The 14,096-nt window shown below is 54.6% G+C and overlaps 1 protein-coding gene across 1 annotated transcript in view; it reads right to left on the reverse strand.

Moving 5' to 3' along the window:
• Nucleotides 1-14,079, reverse strand: part of ASMTL (acetylserotonin O-methyltransferase like) — a 21,280-nt gene extending 7,201 nt beyond the window's left edge. Inside the window, exons 1-9 of the mRNA XM_034649879.1 lie at nucleotides 13,893-14,079; nucleotides 12,170-12,301; nucleotides 10,540-10,587; nucleotides 10,348-10,412; nucleotides 9,459-9,520; nucleotides 8,282-8,390; nucleotides 6,904-7,300; nucleotides 4,244-4,406; nucleotides 231-413 (exon numbers count right to left, since the gene is read on the reverse strand). Coding sequence (XP_034505770.1) covers nucleotides 231-413; nucleotides 4,244-4,406; nucleotides 6,904-7,300; nucleotides 8,282-8,390; nucleotides 9,459-9,520; nucleotides 10,348-10,412; nucleotides 10,540-10,587; nucleotides 12,170-12,301; nucleotides 13,893-13,985 — 1,252 coding nt within the window. The 5' untranslated portion in view covers nucleotides 13,986-14,079. The remainder of the gene's footprint in view (nucleotides 1-230; nucleotides 414-4,243; nucleotides 4,407-6,903; nucleotides 7,301-8,281; nucleotides 8,391-9,458; nucleotides 9,521-10,347; nucleotides 10,413-10,539; nucleotides 10,588-12,169; nucleotides 12,302-13,892) is intronic.
• Nucleotides 14,080-14,096: the final 17 nt, after the last annotated feature.

Raw genomic sequence — 14,096 nt, forward strand, 5'->3', positions numbered from 1 at the left:
GGCTACCTGGCGCCTGTGGAGTCACCGGAGCCGTGAGCAGCCAGCCACCCTGGCCCCCATCCACGCCAGCCAGCCGTGGCCTCCCCGGACGGTTCCTACTATCATGGAGGCCAACGTTCGTGGTTTTGTAACAGGTCCCGCCCGATTAACTCCCCGGCAGGAGATGGGTTCTGTACCCGTCGGTCCTTTTGCAAAATACGTCCGCGATGTGAAAAGGAACGTCTGGAGTTACGGTACCTGAACGGGGTCTGCCGTCTTCCTGCCGAAAGCCGCGTCGGCTCCCTCCCGCACGGCGAGCTCCAGGTCTGCGAACAGGTTCCAGAAGTGGTCGTTGTTGTGCATGGCCAAGCCGTGCAGAGAATACGCGCCGTCCGAAGCCAGGTGCAGATCTGCCAGCTCCGTGTTGCGGTAACCTGGTGCGACAAGGCATCGTGGGGGCTCCCCACGGGAACGCCCCAGCAGACCCCACAGCAGGGGGGAGTGACAGCGTGGCATCCTTGACGTGGAAGCGCAAACCTCACCTGAGCACATGCTCGGGGGAGGGAGGCTGCACAGGGAGACAGCCCAGACCCAGCACGCAGGTGGACTCCTGTGTTACCCAAACATGTGGACATTCCCAGGGGTCGATCCGCCCCAAAGCCCCGGGGATGATCACTCGGCCGGACCACAGTCCCCAATTCTTCAATGCAAGGCCAGGCGGGATGTTGCCAAGGAGGGTGTTTTGACATCTATAACCAGACGACCTTAAGCAATGTGGGCGGGCCCCGTCTAATCAGTCGAAGGTGTTAAGAGCAGGGATGAGCTCGGGGCACCTGGGTGGCACAGCGGTTAAGCGTCTGCCTTCGGCTCAGGGCGTGATCCCGGCGTTATGGGATCGAGCCCCCAACAGGCTCCTCCGCTATGAGCCTGCCTCTTCCTCTCCCACTCCCCCTGCTTGTGTTCCCTCTCTCGCTGGCTGTCTCTATCTCTGTCGAATAAATAAATAAAATCTTTAAAAAAAAAAAAAAAAGAGCAGGGATGAGCTCTGGCTNACCAGACGACCTTAAGCAATGTGGGCGGGCCCCGTCTAATCAGTCGAAGGTGTTAAGAGCAGGGATGAGCTCTGGCCGAGGAAGAAGGAAATCTGCCTCAAGACTTCAGGGCCATTGTGTCTTGATTTTCAATCACCCCACAGTTGGATGACCCACTTCCTTGCTATACACCTGCAGGTCTATACCCGACAGGTTCTGTTTCTCTGGAAAGCGGGGACTGGTCGGAGCCCTTCCGCTCTCCACCCTCTTCACACCCAGCTGGACTGTCTGTAGGATCTGTCCCCGGGAGCCCCTCCAGGACACTTGCATCTGGAGACTGGGAGGCTGGGGTACAGGTGATGGTGGGGGAGACCCCGATCTCTCAACGGAAGGCCCCGTGGCCCGTATTCATCGGAGATACAGAGGAGCACTGCATTCATCGTAACACCCAGATGTTGCTCCTTTGGAGGCCCTTGGAAGAGCAGCAGTGCCCCACGCACACGTGTGGGAACGGTCACAGGGTTTGCCTGCAGAACCTTGCCAGGCATCAGTGAAAATGTGCGAGAAGAAGCTCCCGGGTGATTCAAAGTCTGCACACCAGAACTTTCTCTGGGTTCAGTCATTAGTTTTGATAGAGGAGAACATCATTGCAATGATCGGGGTGAGTCGCTTTCTAGGCTCAAAAATCGTAACCACATGTCTGTAGGACTTTGTGCAAAGGGCAGCTTCTGGGGCCTCTGCCAGCACCCTGCTTTCCTCCTTATCACAGAAGTGAAGGTGCCTCTCCTGCCTGGGGCCCTCAAACCCCTGTCATTCCCAAGCCGTCCACAGGGACCATCTATAGGACCATCTGCTCTGAGACCATGCTCAAGAGTGTGGTTCATTTCAGCAAACACATTGTTACCCACCTGTCCATCCATCCATCCATCTACCTACCTAGCCATCTGTCCTTCCTTCCATTCATCCATCTACCGACTTAGCTACCTATCCACCCTCCCATCCATCCACATGTCTGTCCATCCACCTGTCCAACCATCCGTCCATCTGTCCATCCATCCATCCATCTTCCTACCCAGCCATCTATCCTTCCTTCCATTCATCCATCTACCTACTTACCTACCTATCCATTCACCCATCCATCCACCTGTCCATCCATCCAACTGTCTGTCCATCTGTCCATCCATCCATCTTCCTACCTAGCCATCTATCCTTCTTTCCATTTATCCATCTACCTACTTACCTACCTATCCATCCACCTGTCCATCCATCCATCCGTCCATCCATCCATCTTCCTACCTAGCCATATCCTTCTTTCCATTTATCCAACTACCTACTTACCTACCTATCCATCCACCTGTCCAACCACCCATCGATCCATCCATCCATCTTCCTACCTAGCCATCTATCCTTCCTTCCATTTATCCATCTACCTACTTACCTACCTATCCATCCACCTGTCCATCCATCCATCCGTCCATCCATCCATCTTCCTACCTAGCCATATCCTTCTTTCCATTTATCCAACTACCTACTTACCTACCTATCCATCCACCTGTCCAACCACCCATCGATCCATCCATCCATCTTCCTACCTAGCCATCTATCCTTCCTTCCATTTATCCATCTACCTACTTACCTACCTATCCATCCACCTGTCCATCCATCCATCCGTCCATCCATCCATCTTCCTACCTAGCCATATCCTTCTTTCCATTTATCCAACTACCTACTTACCTACCTATCCATCCACCTGTCCAACCACCCATCGATCCATCCATCCATCTTCCTACCTAGCCATCTATCCTTCCTTCCATTTATCCATCTACCTACTTACCTACCTATCCATCCACCTGTCCATCCATCCATCCGTCCATCCATCCATCTTCCTACCTAGCCATATCCTTCTTTCCATTTATCCAACTACCTACTTACCTACCTATCCATCCACCTGTCCAACCACCCATCGATCGATCCATCCATCTTCCTACCTAGCCATCTATCCTTCCNGAGTGTGGTTCATTTCAGCAAACACATTGTTACCCACCTGTCCATCCATCCATCCATCTACCTACCTAGCCATCTGTCCTTCCTTCCATTCATCCATCTACCGACTTAGCTACCTATCCACCCTCCCATCCATCCACATGTCCGTCCATCCACCTGTCCAACCATCCGTCCATCTGTCCATCCATCCATCCATCTTCCTACCCAGCCATCTATCCTTCCTTCCATTCATCCATTTACCTACTTACCTACCTATCCATTCACCCATCCATCCACCTGTCCATCCATCCAACTGTCTGTCCATCTGTCCATCCATCCATCTTCCTACCTAGCCATCTATCCTTCTTTCCATTTATCCATCTACCTACTTACCTACCTATCCATCCACCTGTCCATCCATCCATCCGTCCATCCCTCCATCCATCCATCCATCTTCCTACCTAGCCATCTATCCTTCCTTCCATTCATCCATCTACCTACTTACCTACCTATCCATCTACCCATCCATCCACCTGTCCATCCATCCATTCACTCACCAATACGTCTACTCATCCATCTACCTACCTATCCATCCATGAATCCATCTATCCATCTACCTACGTACCCATCTATCCTTCCTTCCTTCCATTCACCCACCTCCTTACTTACCTATCCATCCACCTATCTATCCACCTGTCCATCCAGCCATCGTCCTTTTCTCTCTCTGTCCTTCCATCCATCCACCCAATCGTCTGTGTACTTTCCTATCTATCTTTCCATCCTTCCATCCTACCTTCCCTCCTTCTTTCCTGCCTTCATCCATCCATTCATCTATCCACCCATCAGTCTATCCATCCAGGTCCCCTGTTATCTACCTAGCTATTTTTCCCTCTATTACCAATCTATTATCTATATGTATCCACCCATTCATCTCATTTGTCTAAGTAAGTAAAAACAAACACGTATCTATATGTCCCTCTGGTTCTGTTTCTCTGGTGAACCCTGACTGATACAGCTCCTTTGAGAGCAGAGCCCATACAGAAGTCACTCTTCTAACACACACACACCTACCACCCCCCTTCCCCGTGCACACCTACATCTCCTTTCTTCCATCCTCTGCTTCTTTCCCTCGGAGAAAAGCCACGTTCTGAGGGTCTGGGCCTCCCTGCCTTGGCTTAGAAGCCACCTCAGTTGGTGACTTGCTTCCACCTGCAAAGATTCTCAGCAAGACACCTCAGATGTCCTCTTACCTCTGTCTGTCTTCTCCAGTAATCCCAGGGCCACACAGACATCCAGGAGCCGTTCGGTTCCACACACAGAGGCATCAATTTTGCCTGCAACATCCACGGCCTTCAACGGGGCTTCATCTTTTAGAACATCAAACACCTTCAGCTTGCAAGCCGTGAACAGGGCCTGTCCGTTAAAAACAAGTACGCTTCGACTTACTACGTGACTTGTCCAGCACTTTTGACTCCTGTAGACCCAAACGATGGAGGTCAAAGCTCCCAAAAATATTTAACTTGTGAACGGAAACTTCTCCTCCAGAGAACAGTGGACTGAGGCTCCAGCTGGTACCAGGTTTGCACAAGGCAAAAGCACGTCAGTGAATACCAAGCAGAAAAACTGTCCCATGGGAGAAAAACCAACGTGTTGTGCTTTTGGGCTGAACTGTTTTCCCCCAAGATCTGTATGTTGAAGCCCTAACTCCCAGGACCTCAGGATGTGACTGTATTTGGAGACAAAGGGCTGTCCTCAGGTGCAGAGTCTTTACGAAGCCCAGGACACATGCCCTCCAGTAACAGTGATAACCTTCACTCACGCTACTCTCAGCTTGTAATGCCAAAACCGTCTGTGATAACTGATGCATGTTCATGAAGGGCCTGACGCAGAGCTGCTTCCAGATCTACTGGGATGGACCTGGCAAGGCGACACGTGCTCCCAGACTTCCTACTGCCTCTCGGCTTGGTCAGCTCACCTGACCCCTGGGATACCTTTGTAAGGCGAGCAATGGAAAAGGTGGGCAGATGGATACACAGCTAGGTAGGTAGACAGATAATAGATCAGATAGGTGATAAATAGATACATAGACAGATAACTGACACATAGTTCGATCATAGGTACACAGGTAGATAGACAGAATGATACTTTGATGATAGGTAGGTAGGTAAACAGATCAGAGAAGGGGCACCTGGGTGGCTCAGTTCGTTAAGCATCCGCCTTCGGCTCAGGTCATGATCTCAGGGTCTTGGGATTGAGCCCCACATCGGGTTCCTTGCTCAATGGGGAGCCTGCTTCTCCCCCTCTATGTTGCTCCCCGTGCTTGTGTTCCCCCCACCTCCCATCAAATGGATAAATACAATGTTTGAAAAGAAAAAATAGATCACAGAAGATAGGCTGATGCCAGGACCACAGTATAGCTCAATCGAGTGATGGTGCAATGCTGTTGACCCTGCTTTAAGTCTTATTTGCAAGGAAACTTGATATTTTGAGATATAACACAGCTTAACCACCTCTCCTAATCATGAGAGCTTCTGCCCCAGACAAGGCCGTCACGGGGAGGTGGCCAGGGGTGGAGTGTGGGAGGGGACAGTCTCCAGTCCCCCACCCAGCATCCACAGAGCCACCAACATGGCCCCTGCAGAGGCCAGGGATGGGGAGGGCCGCCTCCCTGCTGTCTCTCGAAGCCGAGACCTGCTCAGGCAGCTGGAAGGTGGGGCAGCAGAAGGCCATAGAGAACACGCAGCAGCCATGTGGGCGTGGAGGGGTGGAGCACAGGGACGGCTGCTGCCAGTCCTATCCTTGGTGGGGATGGTGGAAGACGGCCAGGTAGGCTTCTCCCTGAGACACTCTCTAGTCTGGCCTGGGCACCCGGTTGTTCCTCGGAAGTGTCTGTGACTGCACAGAAAGGATGGGAGAGGCCACAGCCACAGGCACTGACCTGGCATCAGCGAGCACCCAGTGGCCTGCGGGTTCCCACCTCACCTGGGACACCCTCTGGCTGAGACAACTGTCCAGGATCCCAAGGCCATAACACGAGGAGGTCACAGATCCCTCCAGGCAGCTGGTGAGCCAGTGCCTGTGTCCACCTGCCACCTGGCCAGTGGGAATGCTGGGCACCTTGGGGCTGCTGCATGGTCAGCATTCTGGCCTTGTCTCCCGGGCAGGGCAGAGTCCTGTGAGTGACATACTGTGTGCCCCGTGCTGGGGTCATGAGACTGCTACTCACCGTCAGACACCCACAGACACCTCGCCCCAGCTGGGCACAGGCCTCGGCCACCGGAGCCCAGAGCACGTCTCACAAACCAGGGTGTGCGCCCCAGGAAATCAGGTCACGGCCTCTGTGACCCCCCCAAGTCACTATCTCTGTGCCAAGCCACTTAGTAAAGGCAGAACGTCACTGAGGACACTCTTATGGGCTGAACACTGGCCCCAAATGATACGCCAAAGTCCTGACCCCTAGAATCTGAAAATGGAGGTCTTATTCGGAAATAAGGTCTTTGCAGATGTGATTAAGGGAAGGATCTGAGATGATCTCACCCTGGATCAGGGTGGCCCTAAATCCAATGACAGGCGTCCTTAAAGGACACAGAAGAGGAGACACACACACAGAGGAGAAGCCACATGAAGACAGAGGCAGAGATGGGAGGGACACAGCCACCAGCCCAGGGACACCTGGAGCCCCAGAAGCTGGAAGAGGAAGAAGGACCCTCCCCTGGAGCCTTCATGGGGAGCATGTCCCGGTCCTGGCTGCATCTCAGCGGTCCTGCCCCGCCTGGATCTCAGCGGTCCTGCCCCGCCTGGATCTCAGACTTCTGGTCTCCAGAGCTGGGGCAGGATGAATGTCTGTGGTTTAAAGCTCCCCAGTCTGCGGTCATCTCTTATAGCTGCCCCAGGACACTGAGACAGGTACCTTCGAAGCTTTAAAGCCGTCTATGAGTTCTAGAAGGCCCACTGGGAATGGGGGCGGGGTCTCCACCATCCCGTTAGAGTGTGCTCCCCGTGTGCCAGCAGAAGCCTGTGCTGTGTCACCGCCCGCCTCTGTCCTTCCGTGGCCACCACCGTCGTTGCCCTGAGCAGGGTCTGAGCTGCCCCCTTCCACGTCGCTCAGGTTCTCGAAGGTGTCGACAGGAGGGATGGAGTCGTGCTTGACCCGCTGCACGTCCTCGCGGCGGGGCGGGTAGTACAGCTCCACCAGCTTCTTGCAGAAGCGGTTCAGGGGGAAGCCCACGACGTTGAGGAAGTCTCCGCGGACGTACTCCACCAGCATGCCGCCCAGCGCCTGGATCCCATAGCCACCGGCCTTGTCCCTGAGCGGGAGGGAAGGAAGCAGAACGGGGCGGGAGGGAGAGGACGTGGATGATTACAGGAGAAATCAGTCTCGAGGCGCGAAAGGCTGGTGGCCGGTGGATGGTTTCATGGCACACGATCAGACAGGATGGCCGGCAGGAGCCCAGCGATCACCCCAGGCCACTTCAGCAATGAGTCTGGGTCCAGGGAAACTCCTATGTGATCCTTCGGTCCCACCAGGGATGATACAAGGTGTCCCCGGCGGTCCCCAGGGGTCACTGCCTCCCACACCAGGCCTGGGGCATGGCAGTCTTGGGGGCAGTGCAGTGAGGACCCCGCCCCCGCCGTGATCTTGTGCACGTCTGCATCTGTGGCCCCGGAGCCTCTGCCGAGACCTCCGTACAGGGACAGAAGAGGGCACTTCAAAGACCCGTTCCCGGACTCTGACTTAGAGCCCAGTGCTTCCCATGCGACCCCCCCCCCTGCTTCCCCTGGACTCTGGTCCCCGAACTGGCAGGAGGTGTCGGCTCGGGGCGCCCTCGGCAGGGAGACCACCGCTGGCGTCTGCACCCATGCACCTGCCCCTCGCCCGCCCCGTTCCATGGGGGGAAACAGGACAGGGAGCCGGTGCGCTGTCTCGTGTAGCCACCTGCACAGCTGACGGCAACCCGTGAAGAAAGAAAGACTGTTTCTCCCATTGTGGGTTGTTCTCATCCGCTGTCCCAGCACAGGGCAGCTCAGGTCCTGACACCAGCCCTGCCTGGAGCCCCTGACCCCGGCGGCTCCTCCGGCACAACATCACCTGGGTCCCTGCACTGCCCACGGAGCCCCCGTTGTAATCGGGACAGTAACACAACTGTCGCGCACTAGATGTCTGTGTCCCCCCACCCCAATTCATCTATTGAGATCTAACCTCCGAGGCCACAGTGTTAGGGAGGGGATCAGGTCATGAGGGTGGCATGTGGACACATGGGATTAGGGTCCCCGTAAGAGGGGCTCACATGGGCTCCCCACTGTCGATGTAATCCCACAGGAGCTCCTCGGACAGCTCGGAGAATTTCACTGTGGTCTCCTCGTGGAACTCGGATACCTCCATGTCCAGCTGGCCATCTGCAACACAGGGCTGCCGGTCAGGATGCGTGACCTCAGGGCCCCAAAGCTGTGCTCTGTGCGTCGGAGGAGAGGGGGGACCATCTGCTCCCGCTCTGAGTATAACTCAGGTGGGAACTGTTAATCGGGGGCAGGAGGGCATCAGCGGGGAAAAATAAAGTTACAAAGTCAAGAAAGCAAAACCAGCAAGGGGCATAAAAAGTTGCAAACCATAGACCCAGACCAGCGAGGGGGCCTGGGGTGTGGAGGATAAAAAAGTTGCAACCTGCAGACCCAGACCAGAGAGGGGCCTGGGGTTTGGGGGATAAAAAAGTTGCAACATGCAGACCAGACCAGCGAGGAAGCCTGGGGTTTGGGGGATAAAAAAGTTGCAACCTGCAGACCCAGACCAGTAAGGGGCCTGGGATTTGGAGGATAAAAAAGTTGTAACCTGCAGACCAGACCAGCGGGGGGGCCTGGGGTTTGGGGGATAAGAGAGTTGCAACCTGCAGACCAGATCAGTGAGGGGGCCTGGCGTTTGGGGGATAAGAGAGTTGCAACCTGCAGACCCAGACCAGGGGGGTCCTGGGGTTTGGGGGATAAAAAAGTTGCAACCTGCAGACCCAGACCAGTGAGGGGCCTGGAATTTGGGGGATAACAGAGTTGCAACCTGCAGACCCAGACCAGCAAGGGCTGGGGTTTTCCTGCAAGAACAGAACTTCCGGGCTGGCCCTGAGGCCTTTGCTGTGAGGCTGGAAAGCCCCGAGCTCCGCCCGTGGGGCACATTATGCAAAACAGCTTTGACAATGAATCCTCAGGGGTTTGGGTCCTTTTTTAAAAAAAACCCTTCTTTGTCCTGGTGTGACTTCAGGCTGGGCGGCCTGAGCCAACCCCCTCTGCCTTCCGGTAGGTCTGGAGGGCAGCACTGGTGTGGGTCACGCTGGGTGGCCGAGCCCCTCTCTCAGGTGCTCCGAGGCCTCCACGCAGCCCCGACTTCTGCAGGCAGGAGGGAGGGCGCGGGTCCACGGGGACGCCTGCTCTCCTCCCGCGGTGGCCCCCGGCCTGGGGAGGGTGACACTGGCGCTATACCTTTGGTGCAACAGTGGACGATGGCGACGCCCGTGAACACGCTGTGCTCTTTCCCGTTCAACCTGCAAGCACAATCGACATGGCGTGTGTATCCCCATCGCGGGAGCTGCCCTACAGCACGTTCCCACCGCCCTCTCTCAGCCTGCGTCTGTCTGTGGTCTTGCAGCAAAGTGAGACGGTACGGGACATGGCAGGGGCCAGGGGCTGAGATGCCCTGAGATGGGAGGTGGGCATGCCTGGCCGGGGGGAGGGAGACTGCCCGTCTCCCTGTCTGCCCGCTGCCCCGGCAGAAGCTCGTGGGGAAAGCCGGTCACACGGAGGTGGGCACGGGGAGGCCACCACTAGGATGGGGACAAGAGACCAGGGATAAAAGCTCATGGACACACGGACAAGCAGGAGGGTGGCCAGGGAGGCTGAGAGCAAAGCCCTCCCCGGCATAGGCCCTACTCCGGGCATGACCCAGGCATGAACGGCCACGGACCTGAACCCTGCCAGGGACCCTAACTTGAGGACCTGACCCCACTCTGGACATTATCCCCACCACAGGTACAGACCCCGCCCGGGACCCTAACCCGAGGACCTGACCCCACCCTGGACATTAACCCCACTCCAGGTGCTGACCCTGCCCGGGACCCTAACCCGAGGACCTGACCCCACCCCGGACATTAACCCCACTCCAGGTGCTGACCCTGCCTGTGACCCTAACCGGAGGACCTGACCCCACTCCAGACATTATCCCCACTCCAGGTGCTGACCCTGCCTGGGACCCTAACCCGGGGACCTGACCCCACCCCGGGACCCTAACCCGAGGACCTGACCCCGATCCACACATTATCCCCACCCCAGGTGCACCGTGCTGCCTCCCAGGGGCACCACAGTCCACACCCACCTGGAGAGCATCCTGTATGCGTCTTGCTTGTCCACTGGCTTCTCCAGAATGAGCCCCCCGACCGTCTGCAAGAGAACCAGGGATGGATCCACTCTTGCTAACCAGATCTCACTGTCCACACCTTGATTTCAGTCGCCAAGGACACACAAACCAAACTGGAGGTCAGAAAAGGGGCCCCGAAGGGGGACTCACCACGATGGTGTCCGCTCCGATGACAATGTCCGGGGCCCGGAGGTCCTTCTGCAAGAAATCCCAACCCAGCTTTAGAAGCGATGTCCCCGTGGGTCTTGCACAAACACGCTGGTGACGTTGACGGGTGGGGATGAGGCCAGTCTTACATCAGAAACTACGATGTGAGTGTCCTCAATGTCCCCAGCAAGGATACGGGTGTGACCCCAAATCCTCCCCTATGTAGGGGGAGGACAAAGCTGGTTTTTTGACCCGCTCAATGCAAGTTGAGGAAAAGGTACTCTGGACAATACAATACATCCAAGTGGAAAATTCAGGCTTGGGGCTGAACACACGCTCATCTGGGATTTGTACAGAACCTTGAACTTAGGTTGTCCTTAAATATTGACCTTTCCACCGTCGAAAACCAATTGATCAATACTTGTTTATTTGTACCAATACTTATTATAGCATTAAGTACACTGCATTTGCTATATTATATTACATTAATCGCAATAGGATATTACAATGCTTAGCAATAATAAGTCACATGAATTCTGTATCATAAATGATGGTGTTATACTCATCGCAACATTATATTACATAGTAACATAGTCATAGTTTAGATACATTTATTCTCTATTGTAAGTGATGCCGTTATACTCATCGCAGTAGTGTATTATATAGTAACATATAGTCATAGTTTGGGTCCATTAATTCTATATCATAAATAATGATGTTATACTCATTGCAATAGTATATTATATAGTAACATATAGTCATAGTTTGGGTCCATTAATTCTATATCATAAATAACGATGTTATACTCATTGCAATAGTATATTATATAGTAACATATAATAATAGTTTGGGTCCATTAATTTTATATCATAAATGACAATGTTATACTCATCGCAGTAGTGTATTATATAGTAACATATAGTCATAGTTCAGGTGCATTAATTCTGTATCATTTTTTTCCTTCTTTTAAGATTTTATTTATGTATTAGAGACAGAGAGAGCACTGTGCTGTGAGGAGAGGGAGAAGCAGGCTCCCCCTGAGCAAGGAGCCCGACGCAGGGCTCGATCCCAGGAGCCTGGGTGTTAACTCTATATCATGAGTGATGCTGTTATATTACTTACAGTATTACTTACATAGTAATATACAGAAACAGATAAGCTACATTCACTATTATGAGTGATACTGTTATATTAATTGTATATTACATAGGTGCACATAGTAATAAATAATCTACATTAATTCTTTATAACAAATGATACCCTTCAGTTAATCCCAACAGCATATCACAAAGAGACTGATAAACTATATCCAAGGTTATATTATATATTATATATAACATATATAATACATAAAATATATTATAGTATACATAACTATAACTATACTATATACAACTATATACTATACTATGATTATACTATATATAATACAGCATATTATTATATTAATATATAATACATTATTATATAAATTATAATAGTATGCTCCATGGCAACACTCATTCATAGATGAGCCACAATAATTGTATAGGATACGGTAAATGGCATTTATTTACGACACGTACATCGAAAACCCAAAACCACCCTACCAGCAAGACAACCCTCAAAAGATGCAGGAGCACAACCCCCTTGCCTGATGCATCCTGCTGGCCACCTCCAGGGCCTTCTGCTTGGCTGTTTCGATGGCGTAGGCATAAGGCGTGGGGAAGGACGCTTTATCAAGCTTCTCTTTGAACCTGGAAGGAACCACTTCGAACCTGAGACCCTGGAAGAGGGGAGAACGGGGTCTTGAGGGTTGACAGGACCCTGAGCACCACGTGCCACTTTTACAGGATGTGTGGTCTTTCCCACGTGCCAGGAAGAAGCCAGGCACTGACCAGTGTTCACCAAACACTGACCAGTGCCATTTCCGGGCTGGCCGGGGAGGAGCGGGGGCTGGCTGGGGCCCAGCAGACCTGGCAGGAAGACATCGGTACACGGGGCAGCCACAGAGAGGCCAGCAGGTAAGTCTGGTTAGGACACTGGGGTCTGAGGCTGTGTGGGGTCAAAGGGCTCCCAGAGCGTCCCTGGGGCCGGCACTTCACCCCCCCAACGGTGAACAAACAGCTGTCCATCCCGCCCACACAAAATGCCACAGACGACTGACCGTGGTCCCCTAACACGTGTGGACAGGCAAGGCCGTCCCCCATGGGGAGCTGGTCGTGCAGAGAGTGACACTTTGGAGTCGGTGGGGACAGGAAAGTGGGCCTTGAACACAGAGTGTCAAACTCTCCTGCCCCACAGGCATTCCCCGACAGAGCTCCCGTGAGGCTCTGACCATCCCTGCCCCCACCTCTCTGAGGGGCCCCTTCCTTGGTCCTTGACCTCCTACAACCCGTTTCCTCTAGACTGCCCTGTGAGCCCTCCTCTGGTCTGTACCCCCCAACCCTCCTCTGGAGGTACTGAAAGCACCCCTCACTCTGTACTTACTCCCACCCAGACCTTCGCCTGCCTCTGGGGTCTGGATCTCCTCCTATCTCCAGTACCCCGTTCCCCAGACAGGGCATCGCCACTGTGACCATGTCCCCTCCACTCTGGGTCTGTCCCTTCCCCCAGTACCAGCTCCAGGAAGGACCCAGCTCGGGCACAGACATGGTCTTAGGCTGGCAGACCCCTGGCCAGCAGGTCCTCTGCCACTCGGCCTGGCCTGAAGACTCTGGTCCCAGACCGTACAGACTGCTACTAGTGTCAGTCACTGCAACCGTGAATCACTAAGCCACGGCTCCAACCAGGATCCCAGTCTGCAGATCCCTGCTACCAGATCACAGAGTCCTACTTTCCCCAGCCTGCATCCCCCAGCTCCCAGTCTGGAGCACTGGTCACTAGACCCCAGTCACAGGGCCCTTGTCACTGGGCCCCCCAGCATAGCCCCACTTGTCAGTAGGCTCCTGGTGACCAGGTCCTCCGGCACCAGGTCCTGCTGGGTCACCAAGGCCCCTGGCCCCAGGGACCAGTTAGCAGACCACCTCCCTGGGTTAGCAGATCCCTGGTCACCAGACCACGTGGCACCAGGCTCCTGGTCCCCAAGGCCCTGGAAATAGGCTGACAGGCACCAGGCGCCCCATCAGTAGATCCCCCCGTCAACACCACGTCCCCCTTCCACACCTCCTTCCACCCCAACCCACCCACACCACCTCCCAGGTCTCCAGACCCCTGGCCCCAAGACCCTGGCCACCAGGTCAATAGGGCCCTGGGTCACCAGCCCCTCCCCCACCCCTCAGCATTAGAACCAGAAACCCCAGTCACCAGACCTCCAATCACCAGCCCCAGGCCCGCCGCAGCCCCCGGCCCAGGCGCGGCGCAGGCCGCTCGCTCACCGCGTGGCTGAGGATCTCCCGGCGGCGCGGGGAGGCGCTGGCCAGCACCACGCGCTTGTGCAGCAGCTTCCCGATCACCGGGCTCAGCACCATGGCGCCCCCCGACCCCCGCGCCCCGCACGGGGCCCGCAGCCCTAGCCGGAGCCGGATCCCCGGCCGCGCGCCACCCGCTCGTGACAGAGTGAAGCCCCGCCCCCAATGACG

This window comes from Ailuropoda melanoleuca, chromosome X (assembly GCF_002007445.2).
Source record: "Ailuropoda melanoleuca isolate Jingjing chromosome X, ASM200744v2, whole genome shotgun sequence".
Lineage (NCBI taxonomy): Eukaryota > Metazoa > Chordata > Mammalia > Carnivora > Ursidae > Ailuropoda > Ailuropoda melanoleuca.